This window comes from Callionymus lyra, chromosome 10, assembly GCF_982586985.1.
Source record: "Callionymus lyra chromosome 10, fCalLyr1.hap1.1, whole genome shotgun sequence".
In the NCBI taxonomy this organism is placed as follows: Eukaryota; Metazoa; Chordata; class Actinopteri; order Syngnathiformes; family Callionymidae; genus Callionymus; species Callionymus lyra.
The window spans coordinates 14,935,854-14,962,518 of NC_141827.1; the positions used below are offsets into that span (position 1 = coordinate 14,935,854).

At 37.4% G+C, this 26,665-nt stretch overlaps 2 protein-coding genes across 4 annotated transcripts in view; one reads left to right on the forward strand and one right to left on the reverse strand.

Moving 5' to 3' along the window:
• Positions 1-2,550: 2,550 nt before the first annotated feature.
• Positions 2,551-8,096, reverse strand: LOC148070496 (uncharacterized). The gene is made up of 5 exons (XM_087801402.1): positions 8,040-8,096; positions 6,231-6,328; positions 4,219-4,294; positions 3,738-3,780; positions 2,551-3,660 (listed from the first exon to the last, which is right to left on the reverse strand). The coding sequence occupies exons 2-5, from the start codon at positions 6,253-6,255 to the stop codon at positions 3,448-3,450; spliced, it is 357 nt and encodes a 118-aa protein (XP_087657528.1). The 5' UTR covers positions 6,256-6,328; positions 8,040-8,096; the 3' UTR covers positions 2,551-3,447.
• Positions 8,097-18,781: 10,685 nt separating this feature from the next.
• The window catches only part of iqsec1b (IQ motif and Sec7 domain ArfGEF 1b), a 139,482-nt gene continuing 131,598 nt past the window's right edge, over positions 18,782-26,665 (forward strand). For 2 of the 3 annotated variants that reach the window (XM_087801256.1, XM_087801258.1), the window contains exon 1: positions 18,788-19,032. In XM_087801256.1, the coding sequence (XP_087657382.1) occupies positions 18,803-19,032 (230 nt within the window). In that variant the 5' untranslated portion in view covers positions 18,788-18,802. Of the gene's footprint in view, positions 19,033-26,665 lie in introns of all 3 variants that reach the window. The other variant, XM_087801255.1, reaches the window with a different exon arrangement.

The following is a 26,665-nucleotide window of genomic DNA, read 5'->3' on the forward strand; positions in this document are numbered from 1 at the left end:
ATTGTAACGTATATGCAGGCACTTTGTCTCTTACAGCTGGCCAGGGAATGTCTCGGAGTCCCACCCACAGGAATATAGGTATATGATTTGGCATTTGGTATAAATAAACCACTCACCTGTGTGACCCCTTGACCTGTATTTATGTGGCCCTCATGAGACAGATCGTAGTTTTTATTTGTTCAGGCTTTTCCTCATTTTTCTGGAACTCCTGTTGTGTTATCAGTTTTATCTTGATCTTTAAAGTATATACTTTATTGAATATTGTTTTGATTGTTTAAGCGCTTTGTGACCCTGGTCTGGAAAAGCGCTATATAAATAAAAATGACTTACTTACATATCACAAGTTCAATAAAATAAACCTGATTGTTAAATAATGTTTTTTTTACATCAGAAAAAAACAAATTATATGTAATACAATAAAAATAATAATAGATAGATAGAACTTTATTGATCCCTCTGGAGGTCTCCTTCGAGAAATTGTTTTTCCAATTAGCACACAGCAACACAGACGATAGATTCATAAAAATAAAAATAGGAACAAGAACAAAGTTTCTATAAAAAGAAAGTACAAGATTACATCAATGGAAGTCTAAAGATGAAGAACATAGATCAAAGACAAATAATAAAGACACCGTTTTAAAAATAAGAACATACTTTAAAATGTAATAATATTAGATTTGTATTCACATGGCCAAATCCTGTGTGGAGTCGGATGATGAGTCAGAATCCAGGACTGCAAAGAGACGATTTGCCACCAACTATTCATTTTCCAGGTACAGGGGTGACACTGTCAGTAGTGACCTTAACGCATTTATTTCTACCTACTTTCTCCGACCTACTAATCTCCACTCCAACTCCTAAAGTGTTTAAGTTACATATATTGTTTAAGAAATAGTTTTATGTTCCATAAATGTGAAAAACATTAAAATGTTACAATGTGTTAATATAGTAATTTATAATTATTTGTCTGGATACTTAATAAATAACTAAATGGACTTTTCATTTTGTTATTATACCATGCAGTGAAACAGCTGTTACGTTTGTGTGTATTTTATTGTAATAATGTTAGGATTGCTCAAAACTTGTCTGTTAGGCAGATGGTAGTGAGATCACTTAGTAATTGATTCAATTTGTAACAGTGTAAAAAATATATTTTAATAAGCAATATAAAAGCATACAGAGGATGGATGAAAATGTTAAAATGGCCATTATATAATGACATGTTGTGTTATTGTTAGAATTGGTTATGAATCCAATGCTGTTTCAATGTTGATAATAAAATAGTTGAAACAACATTGATTCAATGTCAAAATTAATTGAAAATCTAACATTGTTTCAATGTTGATCATAGTGAGCACTTTCAATGTACGTTTCAATTTCAGATATCAATGTTGTTTATAATTTTGTAATTTAAGTTTCATTTTATTGTTTTCAATTCATTTCTCATTATATAAAGCGATTCACTTCTGTAAATTTAGCTTGATGGCCCCTCACAGTAGTTAAAGAAATATTTTTAAGGTGAGGGCTGCAGCCCCCTGGTGGGCAATTGAGGAAAGGAAAGAATGTAGTATAATATACCATAAAACTATTTTGACCATTCGACCTGAATACACAACACACAGCGCTGAAACACATGTGTTTATAATGCCCTATGCTTAACAAATAATCTATATTGACAAGTAAATATTGCATTTTCTGTGTTAGCAAATTTCTTTGGGGGATTTGGAACTGTGAAGTCTGAGCCAAGAATCTAACAAGCCTGATTTGTGTCCGTTTTTTAAACATGTGCATATAAAAAAAATACATTTAAACAATTAAGCCCAAGAACAGTATTTTATGGCTGACCCACTCACTGTGTTAAGAGTTGATGATTCATCACATAGCACAAGTGATGTTCCTGCTTTGTGGACAAGATGTTTTGTCAAAGAGAACAAAGCCGTTCCCTTCAAGGACTTCGACCGCCGAAGCTGCAACCTGTGTAAAGATAGTGAGGGCGAGTGTTGCACAAAGAGAAACAATTAACCTGTCCAACCGACCGTGATCTACCTGAATCAACTTCCCTCCACTCATGTTTCGCCAAAGCCTATCTATAAGAGATGTAACGTGTTGGATTCAACCGGTAAAATAATGTTACATATTTTCACAAATCACAAGTAACTTTAGTGTTTTCGCAGATTTTTTTTGTCAAGTCACACAATCATCACAGTGAAGGAAGTTGAAGACATTGCTACTGGGTGTATTGTTACCCTTTCTAGATTAAACCGTTTCATATCTCAACAGGTGATATCTTTGAAGGAAAATGAATGGCAGTATTTAAAACTCTACGTGAAAAGCTCTTGGGCAGAGATTGAGTTTCAAAGATCATCGGTTTAGTGTCATGTTTCAATTCATCAGCTGCTTGTACTTTTCATTTTCAATGTCTCCGTTGTCTATTTAAAAATACAAATGATTAACAGAAATAAGTATTTATGTTCATAAAGGTGGATGTTTACACCACTGGTGTTTAACTGATTTATAACTAATTATATATTGAACACTCTTAACAGAAAATAATGTTTGACAACCTTTATTAAGTTTACTCATTACAAGTGCAAGTTGCTGTTTCTATTCAAGACAGTATTTTAGAACACACAGATATACACTTATGTTGTTTACTCCATTTTACCAAGCTGAACTTTTTGGCTGAAGATTTAGCCACATTAGTGCAGAGGTGCGTCTTAAGCCGACTACAATAAAAGAACATTCTTAGTGACTCATTGACATTGGTATAGCAGGTTATGATGAAGAGTGCAATCTTAATGACAGTTTCAAAGTCCACAAGAGGTCGTCCTTAAACTGTGCGCTCGATTCTCAACATTGGATCGTAGTCGGGGACAAATCAAATGACAAGTAACTGCAAGTTCATTGAACATTATTAAAAATGTGATAATCATTCCGGGTAGAATAGGCAAAGTTAAGCCAAAGACCACACGATGCCTTTTGCCTGTTTTTGTAACTTGTTTTTCTTGAGGAACGCATTATATTTAGGCTTTTCGCTGCTTTATTTTTGCTCCACGGCTCCTAAAATGTGGCCCCTGGGGAAAATTTAATTCCATTTACTATAAAGTAAAACTACAAATATAACAATTTAGAAATATGTAAGGAACACGTTGTTTTATTTACAATCAATATTATATTACCAATTATATTATCAATATTAACGTTTGAACAAAGTCAGTTTAGTTTTTTGGACTTTTTCAGAAAATAGATTTTAACTAATTTCTTATTCTCTGTCAATAGTTATAATAGGTCAATAGGGACCACCGTGAATTAAATAGCAGAACAGCAACCTTTCAGATTGCATTTTTCCGACAGTAGGCGCTCCTTTTACAGAAAGAAAAAACCTAAAAGCCATAAGCGAGAGTCCAACTTGCTGCACATCCGTGTCCACGTGTCAGAGAAGACGTTTCATTTCGGCTCGATGCTCAACAGACGGTCTGCGATTGCGTTCTCGTTCATCTCCCTCAAGTATTCCACCGTCATCCCCAGGAACGCCTTTCGGATCGACTTCGTCTCCTCGTCCACACGCTCATCTACAGGTTCCGGATTTTCTGACTCAAGACGCGTCCAGAGCCGCTTCAGCTCCTTCGTCATGAGGACGACCACGTTCTCCTCAAGCAGCTGGAAATCGTAAACACACACACGTCACGTGACAGAAGTTGCTGTTGTTTTACCGAGTCGACTAAATCTTTTCATACCTGCATTGTGTCGGCCAGATCTCGCTCACTCCGTCTCCTTCTTCTAAGAAACCAAAGAGACTGTCAATATACCGTCTATGGTTACGTTCACATGCATGGAGTCGTAGATTAATAAGCCTGTTGATCCGGCGTGTAATTCAAAACATTCTGAAAGGAGTTTTTAATTCCTCATCAGTGAGTTGCATTTATCCAAGCCTTAACTTCTAAGGTTTCAGATAATGTTCACAGTGAAACACGACCATCGCATTTGCTCTTATTGCTGCAGATAAGATCCAGTACATGTCTTCTTACAGTTTTACTCTACTTTGTGAAGGTGGTTAGATCCTTTATCAAGCTCACAGTCTCCTTTAAATCCTCTTAAATCTCGGTAGCTTTGTTGGACAACGATTGAACTGCAATTGATTGAAATGAATTGTGAAATAAGCAACGCACAGACCGTTTTTCAGTTCTCTGATCTGTTCTGCAACACTGGTCATCTTACCTCGGAGCCTCTACCTGGCTGTCACGGTCCTCGCTCGAGGAGGGCCCGGAGGGCGGAGCCACCTCTTCGCCTGAACCTTCAAGCAAACGGAACAATACATCATTCTCTTTGCTCGTCCAATCAGAGGTGAATAAAAAAATCAAAGTCATGTCCTGTTCAGATGACAGACTAATGCTTCCCAGCATTCACACGATTGAGATCCTGTTTTCTTCTGACCTAAACTGTGTATCGCTTCTCCTTACACAATTTTTTATCCGATTTGTTGTTTGTTGTATGTTCTAGCTTTCTTTTATCTCTACCACTCTTCCTTTTATTCCTCTTTTTCTACCCCATTCATTTCAATGGGGAAAATCTTTAACTCATGTTTCAACTCCTTCCACTACTACTTATTCTACTACTACTTTTACTTTTCTACTATTTCTACTTTTACTACTAATTCTACTACTACTTTTACTTTTCTACTATTTATACTTTTACTACTAATTCTACTACTACTTTTACTTTTCTACTATTTCTACTTTTACTACCAATTCCACTACTATTGCAACTAATACTTCTACTACTACTAATTCTACTACTACTTTTACTTTTCTACTATTTCTACTTTTACTACTAATTCTACTACTACTTTTACTTTTCTACTATTTCTACTTTTACTACCAATTCCACTACTATTGCAACTAATACTTCTACTACTACTAATTCTACTACTACTTTTACTTTTCTACTATTTATACTTTTACTACTAATTCTACTACTACTTTTACTTTTCTACTATTTCTACTTTTACTACCAATCCCACTACTACTTCAACTAATACTTCTACTACTACTAATTCCACTACTACTTCCACTAATACTTCTACTACTAATTTGACGACTACTTCTACTAATACTACCACTAATTCCACTACTACTTCCACAGCACAACAGGGTCAGCATTCGCACTGCATTTTCTTCTGGAAATGCATTTTTCTAGTATCCCTTCATATTTCATAATCTTGAAATGACAATTAAAAACTTAGACTTTCTCAGGAACTTGAATTCAGATTTCTGAATATGTTTAACCAAAAGGTTATTAACATAATCTTGATGCCTTCACCACTACCTTTAACTGTGACACTGTGGACTTTTCCCCAAAACATTCGCTGTAAACATGCTAAAATAAGCAGCTAACACTGACAACAATATGGGCCAGCACGAGACAAACTACAATGATCTTCTCACTCCTCGAGAGAAGATCCTCTTTAATAACATTAATAACATAACATTTTTGTGTCAATAGTAATAATTTTTACTTTTTTTTTTGAATTGTGGCTTTGCTATTGAAAAGGATATTAAGTATTAATAGACTCTGGTCATTTTCTTTGAGTCAGTGCTAAAAAGAACAATGCATGTGTGCAATAAATTAATGTTTATTCTGCTTTATCTGACAAGTCTCAGTAGGGAAATGAGTTTTTAGAATCACTCAATGAACATCAAGTATAATTCAAGTTTGCTTTAAGTGTCTTATCATAACAAGTCATAACGAAGACAAGAAAAACTTCCTTTTAGAAGGCAGAAACCTCAAGCAGAACTAAAACATTTGACTTTATAACAAATAAATAACAATGTATAATAACCTTGTAAACATAAATCATTCACTCAAGCTAGTTATTGTCATGTGATTGATTTATCAGATTGTTACGTTTAGACCAAAATAGTCTAACTTTCACAGACCACAGGATATATTGCAAAAAAAATGGTCAAGTTTGTGTCAAATCACTTTTGGTTGCGGTAAACTCTGCCCTGTCTAAGACCAAATGTCGCAATCTGTTTTTATTCGTTTACAATAGATACACTGGGCGAGCCAGCTTTGTGTTTGGAAGAAGTTAAACAGGTTAGCTCGGTTTCTTTCGTCTTTGTTCGATTCAGAATTCTACTGTTCTTGACAAAGCAAAAAGTATTTAATCAATTAAAAAAGGTTCTACAAATTGTTGTTCGGATATGTTTGTTGTTCAGCGTGAAAGTTACCTGTGCTTTGACTACTCGAGTCCATGTTTGTAGATCCAAGCGACTTTCTGACGAGGAAGCGTATCAACCAGTCCTGACAAGGTGGTTCTCCTTTATGACTAGGAAAGGGAAGTAAAACATCTTCAGAGAGTGAGGGAGGAGCCCAGACACAAGTAACAAATCCCAGTTTCATCGATTGGCCGCAACCACGTCATATAAAGTTATATTTTGATACAAAAAAAAAAGATAAAATAATCCTGATGTTATGCATGTCAAAGAACGGTGCTATTTCTGTGTATAAATAGTTGTATTCATTTTAAAATTAATTAATTTGTAATAACTTATGTCATTTATAATTTTAACATTTATTCATATCGTTTTTTTGTCTTTGTCTATATGTTTAAACGTTTCACAGGCAGTATGCAAATTAGATGTGATCATGTTTTGAATCTTGTAGTCATTTTAATACAGTGTAAAGACATCTGAACTTTAAACCCATAATAAAATAAGAATTTGCAAACCTGAGTAAATAATAACTATATATTATTAAAGATTAAGGTTTTATCCATCAAATGGATGAATTTGGAAACAAATTGAAGTTCAGATGCTTTTACACTGTATTTAATACAACATTCAAAACATGATTAAAATTAAAAAAAACAAGAGTAAAATGTTCCCAAATCCATCCATATGTGATAGATAAAACTTTAATCTTTAATAATACATAGTTATTATTTACAAAGGTTTGCACATTTTCATTTTATTAAGCGTTTAAAGTTCAGATTTCTTTACACTGTATTGAAATGACTACAACATTCAAAACATAACATCAAAAAAACACAGTAAAATGTTTCCAAACTCATTCATATGACAGTTAAAACCTTCATCTTAAATAATATATAGTTATTATTTACACAGATTAGCAATTTCTATTTGTATTAAGGTTTAAAGTTCAGAAGTCTTTACACTGTATTGAAATGACTACAACATTCAAAACATGATAAAATAAAATAAAAACTACAGTAAAATGTTTCCAAACTCATTCACATGACAGATTTACAAAGGTTTGCAATTTTTAATTGTATTAAGGTTTAACTTTAATTTAATTTAGTTTAATTGATTGAGGGATCAATACAGTTTTACCTTAAAGTTCAGATGTATTTACACTGTATTGAAATGACTACAACATTCAAAACATGATAACATCAAACAACTTAATTAAAATGTTTCAAAATTCATCCACATGATAGATAAAACCTGCATCTTTAATAATATATAGTTATTATTTACGCAGGTTTGCAACTTTTCATTTTATTAAGGTTTAAAGTTCTCATGTCTTTACAATGTATTAAAATCAATACAACATTCGAAACATGATAAATTCACAAAACTACAGTAAAATATTTCCATAATCTTTAATAATATATAGTTATTATCAAAATATAATTTAGATTTTTAACAAACCATCTTCCTATATTTGAATTATACTAAGTATTGATGTAGCATGAGAAAAAACGTTTTAATTCGCATAAAACCTGATGGAAGTATTGCTTATTGATCTATTTTTACTCGTTCGTATTTTGATCCATCATCTTCGGTGTTACCATAATGCTCTGACATGACGCACTTTAAATTTAGCGTCGGGTGTTGCGGCCGTGAACGAGGAAGCGTCACTCCGCCCGTCTTTACTCTGCGTTGTGTTTAAAAATGTCTTGTAGAAATAACCACAGGAGTGCCGGAGTGGATCTTTTGGAACAACAACAACTTAAAGAACAATTTTATCAAATAATATATAACACGGTACGGAGCAAAAATAAACATGCGCAATACCTGAGGACGTACAGCGATCACGGCACGCAACACAGCAGTGAGTGACGTCGCCCTGACGGGTACCCACACAGGACAAAATAAGTAAGTACTCTTTTAACTGCCACCTAGTGGCGAAACATATTCACTCGGTTAAATTAACATATACTGTATATATTTTTATAATCATGCCATTTATCTCCCTCCGTATTCATTGTACTTCATATTAAACTGCATTATAGTCAACAAATGTGAACACTAAATATATTTATTATTTTGTATACTCTATTAGTAGTTCCTACTTCAGTCTTTTAATGGAGCAGCCTGTTTTTATTTTAGTCTATTCTAGTTTTATTTAACCAAATCAATACAGTCAAATAACCCAGTGGAAAATAAATACTCTTTTAGATTGATGTTTCAATGTCTTCAGGTGGCTGTTAGTCGTTTCTATTTGTTCAGGCTTTTCCTTGATTTTCTGGAACTCCTGTTGTGTTATCAGTTTTATCTTGATCTTTAAAGTATATACTTTATTGAATATTGTTTTGATTGTTTAAGCGCTTTGTGACCCTGGTCTGGAAAAGCGCTCTATAAATAAAAATGACTTACTTACTTACTTACTTACACCATATTTGCAAATGCAATGTTACCTATCGTAACCCAGGTTCTATGAATAGTCTGAAGCCTTCTAACCAACCAAGGTACACACTCTGGTAAATGTTGAGGTGCAGGTCAGTGATACAGCTGCACATATGTCTTTTTTCGGGGACTCCATGAGGGGCCACTGAAGCAACTGCACTAAAGACCTTAGACCACTACAGGAGCATTTCCTGCTGTCCTGGAAGGCTTTCCTCCCGGGGGGCCAGATCTTCCTTGTCACACTGATCTGGGATCTGACTCTTCCCTGACAATTCACATATGCCATATGCAATCCAGTTGTCTGAGCTGTCCGACAGCACCAGGGCGTCTGATTTGAGACGGGTGGGGAGAGATGTAAAGCAGGACGCTGTAAACAGCCTTCAGCAAATTGATGTGTTGGAAAAGGCGACTGGTCCATCTTGCAGAATCAGAACCGGCAGGCCCATTTTGAAATTCTTGTCCCGCTTATGGTCTGGCCAGAGATGCCCAAATCATCCCTGAAGCTCTCATGTGCAGCAAGTCAAGCTAACATGAGCCTCTTGAGGACATGTTGACAGTTGATGTCACCCGACGTCAGGCTTCGATCAACCGAGACGTCAGTTGGGAATGTTCTGGAGGCTTCAGTCCAGAGGGGGGACACACACATATCTCCCCAGTTTTCAGCAGCACCTCAGGGGGGGGGGGTGCTTTTTTTCTCTTTGGTGAGTTGGATTTCATTTTTGTTTCTGTTGTCTCTGCTATTTACGCACTATTGTTAGACCTAATATTATTTGTTGGACTGAGAGGAAGGACTCTAGTTACACTGCCACCATCTGCTTGACATTCGTTGTATTCATTACTGCATGGTATAACGACAAAATGAAAAGTCCATTATTTGTTTAGTTATTTGTTAGTATTCAGAAAAAATATTTTTCAATTACTATATATTAACACATTGTAACATCTTTTTTTTCCTCACATATATGAAACATCAAAATTATTTTCTATAAAACTCAAATACTACTACTACTCCTTGAACAATTTTCCCCATTAGCTTTTTTCCTTCCTAGGTCTTGCCTCTCCTATCATGTGCACAACGGAGCCAGTTTCCAGACACAAAAATGGGCTGTTCCATTGGTAAGATAAGACAGTTCCATTCTAAGATGATGTACTTTTTTATTTTTATTATTTTCAGCTGAATAATTGTAATGAAGATGATGAGAAAATGATACTTGCCTTGCATTATTCCGGCTCTTTACTGCAGAACATTCCACACATATCCAAATGTTACCCAAGTTTGTCTTCCTACCACCATTATTCAGCTGGAGCAGCTTCCACTTAAGCCTTAAATGCAAGAATGAAATGTTTTAACTTGGACAACACACCCGGGAAGTGAAGTGGTTCACTAACCATTATAATACTGGCCAAAGTGCTGAGCAGTTTCCAGAGGCTAAAAAAAAGTCATTAAAACTGTAAATGCTATTAAATTATAATAATTGTATACATGACTTGAATCATGGGTTGGAGTGAAGGTTAGTAGGTCGGAGAAAGTAGGTAGAAATAAATATGTTAATACTTGAAAGTAAGTGTAGCAGTTAAGGTCACTACTGACATTGTTACCACTGTACCTGGAAAATGAATAGCTGGTGGCAAATCATCTCTTTGCAGTCCTGGATTCTGACTCATCATCTGACTCCAAGTGCACAGGATTTGGCCTTGTGAATACAAATGTAATATGATTACATTTTTAAGTAGTTTTTTTTATATATATATATATATATATATATATATATATATATATATATATGTTTAATTGTGTTGCTTTTGGTCCTCTATTATTCAAGTCAAATAATCAATGTTATTTTTTGATGCACGTCCTCTTTCAGTTCCTGATTTCAATGGTCAACTGTGATCATTCAGAGGAACTTTTATAGTCAAAACTTGCCACAACTCATCCCTGTTCAGTGGAACAAAAGAATGAAGTCGAAGATGCTTTAATAATGAGCTGTTTTAGCTAACATGCTGTTGAATAGTGATGCTATCAAGCTAAACCTCAGAAAATATGAATTCACGGTACATTAATATACAAGTTATGAGTAGAACAACAATGACCAGGTATTACTTGAGGATAATAATAAATATTATATATAAATATAACAATAAAAAAAAAAAATATATATATATGTTAATGTTCGCAGATCGCAACTGGCCACAGATGTTCAACATTCCCGCCACAAATGCCCCTCCATCAACACCCACCATTTATGTCTAATGTTGAATCCACAGATTTTTAATGTTAAAATGGTGACAGTAATTCAACATTTAATCAACATTCACTGATCAACGTCAACCACAAATAACCATTCTGACTCAGGGCCGGGTCTAGACAGGCATGTATGATGGGGCAGCCACAAATCTTGAGGGGGCATTGTGCTGTTACTTACTTACTTACATGTAAGTTTGAGGGGGCACAACATTTATTTGAGGGGGCCAGGCCCCCTCTTGCCCCTGCCTAGACCCGGCCCTGATCTGACTTAAAATCAACATTAAAGCAATAAAGTTTGCTATCTGGGATGTCAGTAGTGTGTCACAAGTGTGGCTCATTTTGGACAAAGCTCCATTGAAATGAACTGAATGAACCAATCACTCTAAAAATAATCCAATCACGAAAATATTGTTGTTTGTCAATGAAAACATCACCACAGAATGACCACAATACTATTATACCTGTGATTCTGTATTTAAATAAAATACATAATAATAAAAAAAGAGGAACAATCGCCATTATTGTTTCTGTTGTTCTAAAAATCATAATTGTTGTCCCTATTTTTCCAACAAACCCAAATAATTTCTGGGATGTATTTTTCCCTGATCACCACAGTCATTTAATGACATTTTATCTGTGAGATTTGAGTAGATTATCTTAACCTGCCGTTTTTAGTTTTCGAACTCCAATCTACCACAAGGTGGCAGCATCAGTTCGATTGTAAAGGGAACCAACTGAATGCCTGACTGAGAACATAAAAAAAACAAAAAAAACTCAAAGTTAAAGCCCTGTTCAATATTATGTGTTTAAGGACAGCATGAATCATTCCAGCAACAATATTTCTTTTCTCACAAATTATTATTTCATGCTTCATGAAACTACCCGCCAGAATGCTTTGTAAGAAAAAAAAATGATGAATGATAAAGGTCAACGTTAAGTCATGAAATCCTTAAATGTACTGTCGACTGACTGATATAGAGCTCAACACACAACAAGTTGCCTCAGGTGGGTCAGTTTATCCAATCCATCATCTCTTGTGCTCACAGAGCTATACAGAATGGAGAATTTCTCAAAAGAGTGTGAATGAAAGAAGATTACAACTCCTTGTATGAAAAAAAAATGGCTGCCTTGAACAAGATCAGAAAAGGTATTTGATGATGATCACCTGCTAAATGGATGTGACAGAGGTTTTGTTGCTTCATGCAAACAACTCAAGTGCATTTACTTTTGTGGACGTGCATTGTCTGTCCAAAGTCACCTTTTATTTGTTGATTAAACGTTTGTGGTTATGCAATTAACAATATACTCCTATTTATTGTCTTTTTTTGGTTGGGGTTGTGTTGGACTTGCCCACATGTATGTGCTTGCCAGCAGTTCACGATTTCCTCTGAAGATACAAACAAAGCCGATGATGTTGCATTTCTTATATTAATCTAATCGCAGAAACTTACATTATTGTATTGTTTGTTGTTTCAGGATAAAAACATCAATTAAGAAAACAAGTTTCTGTGTGAAGGTAGAGTAAATCTACAAATTGGTTTCCATGATCACGACAAACGAGACTGGAGAAGACTTAAGAACTAAAGCATTGTCTAGTTATAAACACACGCACACGCACACGCACACGCACACGCACACGCACACGCACACGCACACGCACACGCACACGCACACGCACACGCACACGCACACGCACACGCACACGCACACAAATCTGCTGATATGCTGCTGTGGTTATTTTCTTAGTTGTACATCCTTCTATTTCACACAGTTGGGACATTTTTTAATCAGTTATTTGTTATCATTACACTTATTTAGGCAAAATTTGAACTAGAAACTTTTTCTTGCAGAGATTAAATTGAGAGTTGCATGCAGAAACTACAGTGTCCATTCGATAAAAAAGATAAAACCTCACTTCATAAAACACATCATACAATCGAATCACTAAAATAAACATATTTACTTGATCTTGGTGACAAAATGGGTTATTCTTTTTATTTTTTATCATATTTTCTGTATGCTTGGGGTTAATTTTGAACAGTCATGACATCAGTCAATAATCTACAATATGCCTCTAAATCCTGTGAGAATACAGTGTCATTCACTAAACACAATCAATAAAACATTGTGTTGTATGATCAACACAACATTCGATACAATCACAATCCCTTCCACCCTGTAGACTCGACTCTTTATCTGACTATCTAATTGTAAAGAGGAAAACCTTCAATCATATTGATTCATGCCTTGATAACATGTTGTATATGAATCCTTTAAGTAACAGAAGAGGAAGAAACTGCAGAATATTCCTGGCTCACCTGACGTAGTGATGGTTGTTGCAGGAATGACGATGAAAACCCCTTTACTTTATAGACTTTCTTACTTTTCTAAGATGTTGAACATGGTTATATTAGGTTGTCAGACGAACACATTTGAATTTCTCTCCTATAAAGTTCTAAGGTTTGAGTAAGAGGAGGAAGAGTATAACTATCCACAACGTCAATTGTTAATCCAAAAAACAATTTTAGGGAAGAGCATCTGTGTTTATATATTGTAATGTTTGCTGCTCATCTTTATTCCTACGTTTAACTCCAAGTGCGATGTTAGGTCATATTTTTGCAATTGATCGGAGCTTTATATAATTAGTATTTATTTAATCATTTAAAAGACTGGGTGTATATTTGGTTAGCCTCCCTCACAAATCTGGTTGCGAACTTCATGTGGAGGTTTTCCATCGATCCGTGCGGCCAGAATTAAAGCCGCACTGATCAATAATCCGTTAACAATGTATCAAATGCCTGGGCTCAGTGAAAGCAGCCTGATGCCTTGATGAAGGGATGTCGAGTGTATTTAGTGCGTGTTCAATTTTAACAAGTCATTTTTGTACGAATTAAAACACCATTGCAGCTTCATCTTTAGATACGGTTCACCAGTTTCCTTGGTTTGTAATTAGTATAGCAAATATGTCTGAAACTGCAGTTACATATTTAAAACCTCGTTCAGACAACAGCTGTTTAAGTGACATGACAGATAGATAGATAGATAGATAGATAGATAGATGGATGGATGGATGGATGGATGGATGGATGGATGGATGGATGGATGGATGGATGGATGGATGGATGGATGGATGGATGGATGGATGGATGGATGGATAGAATTAAACATCTAATAACATGAGGAATGAATGAGTCCCTGAGTCTATTAGTGTTGCCTGGGGAGGAGCATATAATATCAAACACAAAATCTGGAAGGAGCCAAGGTTACAAGTAGGCAACTTCCCATTTGCTTGATTCTAGACGGGTAATGATTAACTTAACAACCCTTTAATTAATTTAAAATTTTTACATTTACAACTTTAAAACTAAATAATGGGGCCTTTTTAAACTTCATTGGGTACTTTATCGGTGTCCAACCATTTGGGGATTCACATTTTTTTAAGTTTTAGGTTTTTTCATTTTTTTAAGTAACGGGACAAACGAACAAACATCTAAAATGAATTAATATTAAATAAAATAATACTTATTAATATAGTATTACATGTTTAAAAATGTATAATACAAACCTACAGTTAATACAAAACTCTGCAACAAGAATTCTGACCTGCTCTAGTAGAAGAACTCATAATTCCCCGATCCTTAACTCTCTTCACTGGTTGCCAGTTTCTTTAAGGATCAATTTTAAATTTCTGGTTGTGACTTTCAGAGCTATTCATGGTCAGGCTCCTCCTTACATCAGTGCTCTTGATGGTGCCTCTGTAGAAGATGAGCTTCATGGGTGGTGGGGCTCTTGCGCTCCTCAGCCTGCAGAGGAAGTACAGGCACTGGTGGGCTTTTTTGGCCAGTGATGCTGTATTGTGGCTGCAGGGCAGATCTTCAGAGATGTGCTCACCCAGGAACTTGGTGCTGCTCACCCTCTCCACTGCAGCTCCGTCGATGGTTAGTGGTAGATGCTGGATGTGCACTCTGCTGAAGTCCACAATGACCTCCTTAGTCTTTTCCATGTTCAGGTGGAAATTATTGTCTTTGCACAACGTGGCTGGCCTGTTGACCTCACTCCTGTAGACTGTCTCATGCTGATGATACCCACCACAGTTGTGTCGTCTGCAAAATTGATGAAGAGATTGGAGCTGGATGATGCAGTGCAGTCATGGGTCAGCAGAATGAAGAGAAGAGGAGATCTTATCCAGACTTACACCCCAGCTCGGGCTCTGATGTCTGTGGATCAGAATCTGCTGATTGTTCCTGAACAAGCTTCCAGACCAGAGGAGAGAAATCCCTCCAGGCTGTTGATCCTAAGCTTTGGAAGGATCTTCCTCTCCCTCTGTGTTTGATGATCTACTGACTCCTTCAAGAAACATCTGAAGACATTCTTATTTGTGCAGGCTTTTGATTTTCTGGGACTCCTGTCATTATGTGTCTTGGCCTTTTTAAAGTATATATTTTAACTGTGCATTGTTTGTGATTGTTAAAGTGCTTTTTGACCCTGGTCTAGAGAGGTGTTTTACAAATAACTATAACTTACTTACTTATTTACCTAAAAACGAAACAGTGACTTATAAAAATGGCCCTCACACTTGTTTTTCCCCTTGAAGGAAAAAACACCTATTAGCTTTCAACAAATTTCTGCATTTTCTCAATCATTTTTCAAAAGCATCAAGTTATGAATATTTGTATTAAAAATGTGTCCAAAGCTCCTGTGTTCGGGGGGCCATACCTCTGGATGGAGGCAGTCCGGAATCGAAATGCCTAGTCTGGTCCAGCCTCAAATAAAAGATGAACTTCATGCAATACCAAATGATCAAAAGAGCAGATGTTTTTTTAGCAGGAGGAAAGACTTTTTGGATTTTAACTTGTATTGCATTCTTTGTTGCTGTGATATGGACATTAGCAAGTCTTTTCAATTATGGTGTCTGTGTGAAAAAAGAGAGGAACATCTTAAAGACAGTATTTCCTTTTAACAAATTGCTAGTAATGCAACATTCTGATATCATGCATGATCTTTATGAGATAAATAGTTGACAATATTATGGACTGTGCTCTGCTGGAGATGGACAGACTGACAGGGGAGGCTTGTCTATGCTGACCCTGGTGATGTATGGTCTCCTGAGTTACTGCAGCAGGTAAAGGTGGATTTTGCCGAAGGCTGAGTTGTTACTGAAGAACAGGATACCCGAGGACAGAGACTTAAATCAGTGAAAAAAAAAAGGTGGACCGCTGCACACTGGCTTTTCAGTTTAATCATCACCCTCACAAGTGTCAAACTGGTCCAGAAAAGGGCCGAGACAGTGCAGGTTTTGGATCCAACCAGTCGAGCACATAGAGTTGAACCAATCAGGCGTCTGAAGACAGTAATCAATTAATTGTCAATCAGGTTTTGCTTGTTTAGGCCGACACCTGATTGGTTAACTATTGTGTGCTTGACTGGTTGGAACAAAAACCTACACCACCCTGGCCCTTTTCTGGACCAGTTTGACACCCCTAATTTTTCTGTCTGTCTTGTGTTTGTTTTTTTAAATACGCATATTCTCGTAAAGAACTGAAATTTGTATTCTGTAGTTATTTAGACACTTAAGGTACATCTTTAATTGCAAATTTAATGGAATGATTTTGGAAAAATATATTGAATAAATACAAGTGCTAAGGCTTTTTGCCTTCAGACAGGGGAGAACTTTATAAAGTGACTTTATAAAAGGACTTACTGCATCTTGGAGAGGAAGACTTCAACATTCAACCATGTGAGTGAGTCAGGAGTATGAGGGTCCGTTTGATACAAAATTTAGTTTTTCTCTCATACGTACTACCAAGACCTCTCACACGTACTATCAAGACCTCTCATACTCACTAACAAGACCTCTCACACTTACTACCAAGACCTCTCACACTTACTATCAAGTCCTCATGCACTTATGTACAAGATCTCTTACACTCACTATCAAATACTCATACACGTACAATCAAGTACTCATACACGTACTATTAAGTGCTAATAAAGAGTTTGATAGTAGATGTGAGCAAGTTTGATAGAAGGTGTGAGAGGGTTTAATAGTAAGTGTGAGAGGTCTTGGTAGTAAGTGTGAGAGGTCTTGGTAGTAAGTGTGAGAGGTCTTGGTAGTAAGTGTGAGAAGTCTTGGTAGTGAGTGTGAGAGGTCTTGATAGTGAGTGTGAGAGGTATTGATAGTGAGTGTGAGAGGTATTGATAGTAAGTGTGAGAGGTCTTGATAGTGAGTGTGAGAGGTCTTGATAGTGAGTGTGAGAAGTCTTGGTAGTAAGTGTGAGAGGTCTTGATAGTAAGTGTGAGAGGTATTGGTAGTAAGTGTGAGAAGTCTTGGTAGTAAGTGTGAGAGGTCTTGATAGTAAGTGTGAGAGGTCTTGATAGTGAGTGTGAGAGAACTTGGTAGTAAGTGTGAGAGGTCTTGATAGCAAATGTGAGAGAACTTGGTAGTAAGTGTGAGAGGTCTTGATAGTGAGTGTGAGAGGTCTTGATAGTAAGTGTGAGAGTTCTTGATAGCGAATGTGAGAGAACTTGGTAGTAAGTGTGAGAGGTCTTGATAGTGAGTGTGAGAGGTCTTGATAGTAAGTGTGAGAGGTCTTGATAGCGAATGTGAGAGAACTTGGTAGTAAGTGTGAGAGGTCTTGATAGTGAGTGTGAGAGAACTTGGTAGTAAGTGTGAGAGGTCTTGATAGTAAGTGTGAGAGGTCTTGGTAGTAAGTGTGAGAGGTCTTGATAGCGAATGTGAGAGAACTTGGTAGTAAGTGTGAGAGGTCTTGATAGTGAGTGTGAGAGAACTTGGTAGTAAGTGTGAGAGGTCTTGATAGTAAGTGTGAGAGGTCTTGGTAGTAAGTGTGAGAGGTCTTGGTAGTAAGTGTGAGAGGTCTTGATAGTAAGTGTGAGAGGTCTTGATAGTGAGTGTGAGAGAACTTGGTAGTAAGTGTGAGAGGTCTTGATAGCGAATGTGAGAGAACTTGGTAGTAAGTGTGAGAGGTCTTGATAGTGAGTGTGAGAGGTCTTGATAGTAAGTGTGAGAGGTCTTGATAGCGAATGTGAGAGAACTTGGTAGTAAGTGTGAGAGGTCTTGATAGTGAGTGTGAGAGGTCTTGATAGTAAGTGTGAGAGGTCTTGATAGCGAATGTGAGAGAACTTGGTAGTAAGTGTGAGAGGTCTTGATAGTGAGTGTGAGAGAACTTGGTAGTAAGTGTGAGAGGTCTTGATAGTGAGTGTGAGAGGTCTTGATAGTAAGTGTGAGAGGTCTTGATAGCGAATGTGAGAGAACTTGGTAGTAAGTGTGAGAGGTCTTGATAGTGAGTGTGAGAGGTCTTGATAGTAAGTGTGAGAGGTCTTGATAGCGAATGTGAGAGAACTTGGTAGTAAGTGTGAGAGAAAAACTGAATTTTGTCTCAAACGGCCCCTCATACAGGAGAGTTGTGTTTTCACATCAGATGTTCTAATTAGTCATTCTAACATCAAATGTACTACAACAAAAACACCTTTACTATTGTAAGAAAATATTTTTAGGCACTTGTCCCTCAGGTATAGAAGATGTTTTTTAATGTGGGCCACATGTGCCTTCAGGTCAACCTACATCGACCCATCTGTGCATCTTTGCGCATTTTAGCGCTTCATCTGGGAGCGCATGTCGCCCGGGAGGCGCTACCTACAGTTTTGTGCGGGTTAAGCAGGCTTCCTAAGAGAGAGGGAGAGAGAGAGAGGGAGAGCGAGAGAGAGGGAGGGAGGTAGAGCGGTTGAAAGGGGAGGGGAAGTCAGCAGCAGCACCACAGCCGCTTTCTCCACCGTGGATGAACCATGTCGGAGCGGATGCCCCTCCGGCTGACAGAGTCTCCCGCGCTGTGAGGTCCCACTTCTTCTTCTGGCTCTGGATCTTCCTATGGACTGAGGCTTACTCGAGATGGAGAACCCGAGCGACAACAACCCGAGCAAGGCGGCGGAGTACCTGAAGGAACTGAACAAGATCATCGAGACCCAGCAGGGTCTGCTGGAGAAGCAGCGGGTCCGCATCGAGGCGCTGGAGGTGCAGGTGACGGAGCTGTGCGCGGAGAACCTGTGCCTGAAGGATCAGCACCAGCGACACCTGGCCGCGTGCAGACTCTCCAGCCGCGCGCCCGATCACCTGGACAGGTGAGTGACGCTCAAACTTCTGGTCCCCCCCCCCCCCCCCCCGACCCCTCTTCTATTTTGACGCGCGCCTGTGGCAGCAGTCCTCGTCCCTGCCCCGGACAGGATTTATTTCAGGAGCCACTAATCTATTGCATAATCAGATTCTCTGCAAGTGGAGCAAACACTCGTGGAAGTCGGTGGGTGTGACTGGCTTCCAAAATACAAGCGACTGGAGATATAACAATAAAGCGTGCTGCGCTTTACTTCTCAGAATGAACCATTCTCAAACGAGATTTATTTACAGCAACTGGGAATGTCAAGGTTATGTGGTGGATTTAAGGGACACATTCAATGATTTGTTCTAAAAGCTTTTTTCCAAATGCAAAAGTTAATATATTATTTATCTCTTCCTATTTTGACCTATTTTCCTTTAAATCCTTCAGAGATTATTGGGATAGATAAACAAACCACTTTTATTGTAACCTGGCAACTGAAATTGTTTATTTTTGTTGGTGGTTTCTGGTTTAAAGTTAAGTAACGATTGATTCTTTTGTATGTTCTCTGTTTTCTTCAACATACACTATATTTTCCATTAATTGAACATGGAAATGAATTATCTTTACTCATTTCTTTATTACACATGGCCTTGACAAACTCTGAATTCCGATGCAACATCAACTCATCTTCACACTGTTCAGCCTTTTTTTTTTTATTTTCTGGAACTCCTGTTGTGTTATCAGTTTTATCTTGACCTTTAAAGTATATACTTTATTGAATATTGTTTTTGATTGTTTAAGCGCTTTGTGACCCTGGTCTGGAAAAGCGCTATACAAATAAAAATGACTTACTTACTTACTTACACTGGGAGATATGTTGTGATGTAACAATGCGTGTGTTTTTTTTGTGTCTAGTGCTTGCTGGAGCTCTTTAAAAAGTTTGAAATCACGGGCAGATGTGACTGTGTCTCTGATAGAACACTCTCTCATCAAGGCCTAACTAAACGATCTCAGCCTGGCAGAGTAAGCGAGGATGAACTTGCAGCGTCGATAGCGGTGAATGATTAGCTGCACGGCAGAGCCCATGGTCTGATGACGCCTGCCACCGGGTCCTGATCAACCCCCCCGCCCCCCCCCCCCAAAAAAAAATGCCCACTCCGCAATAACTCCCTGTTTATTTGTGCTGAGTGCATCACCGTCAGGTCTTTTAACCTATGACATCATTATCATATCTGCTGGCTCATCGTTTTAAAACAGGAGTTATCGATGTCGCCGCCCAGTGTGTCCGGCAGCTCATTTCACGAGGACCTGGTCACCGCCGTTGGTCCGAGGAGCAGCTGTTTGGGACTCAAAAATAAAGATGGAGAGCAGATTTGTTTTGTGTGTGAAGCAGCAGTCTGTTCGTAGGAGAATCATCTGTTACATGTCCACCATGTCATCAGCCTTTTAGTATTGTGCTGACACGGTTTTGGCCTTGAGTGTGTTAGGCTAGTGTGTGTGTGTGTGAGGTGGTGGTGGTGTTGGTGGAGGGGGGGGGGTTGCACTCACAGGTCAATGGACGGGTAATCATTGCAGGGAAGCTGGTGACAGATTGAATGTTTCTCCTTTGATTGAGTGATAATAATGTTTTATCTTTGATTTAGCAGTTCAAAGAGTAAAATCCATTTGAGAAGAAAACACCTTCGTTTCATCGACAAGATCATATCAAATATTTTGTGATATTCTGGTGTCCGAGCTGCTTTGATAGTGTTTTTTATAATAGGGGTTACAGGTTCTGACATTTCCGTGTCACTTAAAAAATCAGTGATGGGATTGTGCACGGACTTGACGGAGAGGCAGTGAAAAAACCCCCCGAAATTTCCCAAAGTTCTTTCTTGACGAGGAGGCACATATGCCACACTGTGCTGCAGGCCAGAGAAGGAATATGTGCTGGAGATGCAGTTAGAGCCGGAGAAGAATTACATTTCATGCTGAGAACATTGTCGATTCTGAAGCCCCGGGCTGGCCTTCACAGGCAGCCGCGTGAGAATGAAGAAGATGAGAGGAATAAATAAACTTTCAAAGTGGATATTATATTGAAATGGGAACATTAATGCACACTGTGGAAGGTAAAGTTTTGAGTCTTTATGTCATTTCATTTTTGCTTTCTCTGGTGGTGCTGCATATTCAAACTGGTCTCAACCACTTATGGAGCATTACGGAGTAAAACTACAAATCTGTTAAAGAGTTTCCATAGCCAGGAACCTTGATGCACTTTATTCTTTTTATTAAAATAGACCCATTCATTGATATTGTTCCTTATAATCAGTTGCGCATTATAGTCCGGCATTTTTTTTTTTATAAAAAAGAGAAAATGGGCTGAAAACATTACAAATATTGACCTTACCGAAGGTGAAAATCAGAACACGCCGGCCACCCAGGGGTGCGACTGCTCTCCTCTAGCTGGAAGAGAATCTACAACTTTCATGCTGAGAGGTTGTAGCGCCACCCACTATTCCACTGTGAGCCTCTACGGTATGAACGCTGAAATACTTTCTGTGCAAGTAACCTTTAAATAAATGTCTCTACTCCAGTGTATCTGGATAAACCACTAGCTGCGCAATAAAATAACTGGACTCTGTGTGCTCAGCACAACTTTTCTTGCATCAGTTTGTGTCTGTTTGCAGGCAACAGGTCCAGCTGCAGGTTGTTGCAAGGCACCTGGATGCATTGATGGATTCATTTTATACAACAAATGGTTTGTCAACCCTGATGACAAACTGATAAGCTGCTCCGAATTATCTGCCCTAAAAACAACATTAGGCTCAAACAGACTGAAAAGAAGGGTCAGGATCGGGTATGGGTACCAATTAGTGGTGGGTCGATGGGGCATCATGAAGCAGCTGATGCTGTATCATGATACAGTTTGAAAGACAACTAGATGGCGCTCTCAGGGAATCTGATGCCAGGTTTCATTGACTTAGAAGCTCAGAGCAAAAGATTGTAAAGCAGAGACAGTGACATCTAGTGGCCTTTCCAAACTGTATCATGATACAGATGATTTTATAATGATGTATCATGAGACCTCATCAACCCATCACTAGTACAGTACTCTGTACCATAATGGTAAAAGTTCTGACATTAATGTCATCAACTATTCATCGGCTTTATCACTTTATTTTTTAACATAAAACAGCGGTGAGCAGATAATTGATTTTGAAAGAAGAATACTGTTTCCTAATAGGGAAACAAATGTGTTGATTTAAGTGTGTCTTAAACGGATCTTGGCCCTCTATTGTATCATCAGTATGTGTCATCGGAATGTTAATTTAAATATTTACATTAGAAAATGTGATTATCCCCCTCCCACTGAAAACACTTTCTGTCGATTAAATCGTGTTCACCATAAACACGTCTACTGTGATTGGTCAAGCATCAAGGTTTGTCACCGCACGCCGTCAACCCTGAAAGCCTCCACCTCCAGACACTTATTGTATAAGACATATTAACATATCCGTTTTTTTCATTGTGGTGTTTTTCAACTGTAAAGAAACAAGAAGAATTCCTTCAGAGTTGGTTAGACTTCCTTGAAGTCCTTGACTTGGTCAGACAGCCGTTAGAAACCTGTCACAGTGAAAGCTTCATCACCCCGCAGCTCTGTCAGCTTCTCTGTCGGACCACTACTCAGAAGTCCCAGAGGGCTTTTGTTTACTGAGCCACTACTACAGCGATCGTTTGGGAGCCTGTGAAGTCATTCCGCCTCACCACGGTGCTGTGACCAGACCCCACCATGCATGTCACCAAACACAGTCGCAGCAGGGTTACAGGCTGAGTTGCCTCGTGGCAATGACACGAAACAGAAACTTCTTTTTGATGTTTACTGATCTACCTTATGAAATCTAGACACTTGTTTTTCAAATCATGCAGCATTGAACTTCAACTGGTAAAATATACTTTATCAGAACGACGAACACAGAATAAAGGAGCAGCTTAAGTGACCTTTTTTTTATTTTATTTTGATTGAAAAACATGGTGCCATAATACATCACATTAATTGTGTTATTCATCATTAGATTCAAGCTTAGTTCTATAATGGTTTTAATCTGATATTTCTGAGGAATAGAGACTAAAACAGAGTTTAATTTGATTGTTTAATGAGACTGAACATTATACTTAACTTGAAAAGATGGTGTTCTGTTCATGATGTTTCCATTTTCTTTGTCCACACTGAAATCCCCAAATACTAAATAAAATATAGGAATATGGCTGAAGACATAAGAAGGGGGTCAACCGAAAGTACAGGTATGTCCAATAAATAGACATTTTAAAACCTTTCTATACATCATGCTCCTAACGTATCCCATTTAAACCTACAAATAAAAAACTAAATATAAAGAACTGTGCTCCCCAAAAAACAGCACAAAGAGAGCAATGTGAGCTGACAATGCATTTATTATCAGCCTGAAAAAGAGGTTAGAAAACATTCAGAGACAAACGAAAGAGCAATTTTAACAAAGCCACTCAAAAATGTCAACAGCTTTAATATTGAATACCAGACTCTCAAAACAGTGTTGTATGAGGTAAATGTTTATAAACATTATTTGATGTTTGCTGTATAGCAAACAACTTTTTAACGGCAACTATTTTGACAACCCAACTCTCCTGACTCACTCACATGTTTCAAATGTTGAAGTCTTCCTCTCCAAGATGCAGTAATTCTCTCATCATGACCTTGTTTTGGACTTATTAATTTATTAAGTTCTCCACCGTCTGAAATCTCGGCGAACAAGAGGTGACGAGAGTAAAGCTCATTAATTGATTTAAGTTGTTATCATTTTTTTTGTAGCACTGAATAGGCAAAAAACCTTGAACCTTTAGAGCGTGTAGCCTTTAATCTTAAGTGCAACGACCTCACTCTTGCTGTTCTTGCTTTATTTTCAAGTAGCGCATAAGGTAAGGTAAGGTAAAACTTTATTGAGAGACTCTTTAAAGTTGGTAACTTGATAAGCTGACTTTATCTCAGTCTTTATCTTCTATTGTAAAAAAAATGTAAACATGGTTTGTAAGACATAGAAACATTGAAATCCCTCCAATTTTCTCTCTCTCTATAAAGATATATAATATATTTAGTTATTTTCTACATATAAGAAACGCCACTGCTTCTAGGATTGAACATGACCATGATCAATTTCCAATCATTCTTTCCACAAAATCAATAAAATAATTACTTTCAAGACCCCAACCATATTGATCAGCATTTCAGCTCAAATATTTGTACATTGTGGTGCAGGTGTCTGAAGTGGTTTCAGTTGTGATCTATGAGCGCCTCAATCACACATCTGGTGCTTTTCATAGTATTTGTTTTTGATTTATATATAATCTTTCAATCTTTCAATGGGTCACATAGCTGCAGCATGTCATACCAATCAACAATTTATCTGTTTATCAGGTTTATTTTCTAATTCACACTGAACACAGGTTGAATCCGGAAAACTATTTATACTATCTTTAGCTCAATGCTCTCACGTGTTACATACTTATGAAAATACTGATTTAATATTAACTTTTACAGATTTCCTTATGGTTTTATTTCATTCTTTGTCTACCTATGATACTTTGACTTGTCTCCTAATGGAGAACCAATGCAAGAACTATGTTGACCAGCGTGTTCTCTATTTATCCATTTATTTGTCTATTTGTGCACTCCAAACGCTTAAAAGTACTCCATTATTGATTATAGCTATGTTTTTCCTCATTTCGACAGTCCAATCCCACTCAACCTTGGGCCAAAAATAGATCATTTGCAACCTTTCTCCAACAAATCCAGAGCATTTATATCCCAATCCTTGAATTCTTCAATGAAACGCTAATAGCTCATATACTTTTTTGTAAATGCTAAAATTAGTGTCTTTTATCGTAGTCACTTTTGAAGATAGTGTGACGCCACACATCCTCATCCACCATTGATTTCACTTCCTGGGTCCCTTCAATTCCAGCTGCACCCTTACCTCCTTTTGCATACACTTTACAAATGAAGAGGTCTCGAATATGTTTTCATGAATGACAGATACGTATTGGCAAAAAAAACATTTCACAGTTTACAGCGACGGATGAACTCTTTTTTTCCTGGCAGCTTAATCACGATGATTCATCTCCTCTTTTCTCGCTGCTTCCCTATTAACTATATGTGAAATAAGCTCTTCACATATAAACTAAAAAGGTCAGTGTTTAAAAGACAACTTTGTACAAATGCTGTTGATTTGTCATGATCATTATAGTACCAAGTAAACTATATGAACCTGAGACTCTACTTTGTTACATTTAGTTGGAAACATTCAGTTCCATTAGTACTCTGTCTTCAACCTCAGCTGTATTTTTCTATGGCGTTCCTCAGGGTTCGAGTTGAGTTAATAATCAAGCAAGTAAAGGTAACTTGTAAAGTGCCTTTCTAGACCAGGATCTCAAAGCACTTTAACAATCAAAGTCAATACACAGCTAAGATATATACTTTAAACGATTAAGACACTTAAGACAAACACAGGAGTCCCAGAAAATCAGGGAAAACCTGCACAAATAAAAATGTCTTAAGATGTTTCTTGAAGGAGTCAGTAGATCATCAAACACAGAGGGAGAGGAAGATCGTTCCAAAGCTTAGCAGCAACAGTCTGGAAGGATTTCTCTCCTCTGGTCCGGAAGCGTGTTCAGGAACCATCAGTAGATTCTGATCCACAGACCTCAGAGCCCGAGCTGGGGTGTAAGTCTGGATCAGATCAGTGATGTAAGGAGGAGTCTGACCATGAATAGATCTGAAAGTAAGAACCAGAATTTTAAAATTGATCCTGAAAGAAACTGGCAGCCAGTGAATAGTTTTAAAGATCGGGGAAATGTAAGTTCTCCTGCTAGAGCTGGTCAACATTTTTCGGGGCAGAGTTTTGTATTAACTGCAGGAGAGACAGCTCCTTCTTGTTTAGACACAAAAATAAACTGTTACAATAGTCAGAAGAGAAGACAAAAAACGCATGGATTACAAGAACCAGATCATGTTGCGACATCGTTTTCTTAAGTTTAGAGATTTTTCTCAGTTGAAGGAAACAGTTTCTTGTCAGTTTTCTGCAGTGTTGAACTATAATTTAGATTTAGTTTAGATCAAATACTATTTCTACAAGCTACCTACATGTAATATTCACCACTCATTTGAGTCCTTTGAATACTTTAGCTTTATACTTAACTTAAAACACACAACAGCTACTTTATTGATGAATTTCCATAGTCTAGATTAAATGTATTATACGTTTTTGTATAAAATAAAAACACAAACGTATTTAAAGCTATTCAAACATTAGTGTTTCCTTCATAATTGCACATGAAACTAAATCATATATTAATACTTGATATTCAAACAGAAACGCACAAAATAACAATGTTTTAAAAAAGAACTGGAACACAGCATAGAGTGGTGCCAACAAAGATAAGTTCTGGATTTGAGTCGTGGCTAAATTTCTCCTCTCTGGATCTGTAGATAGAATGCGACTGGTTTTCTTCAGCTGGTAGTTGCCGATGGATTCTCCCTAATGATGAAGTTGCTGTATGGCAGCAATAGAACCTTGATGGATCAGCAACCTCATTCTGACCAAGATGTCAAAAGGCTAAGAGATGTTAACGTGTCCTCACAAATGATA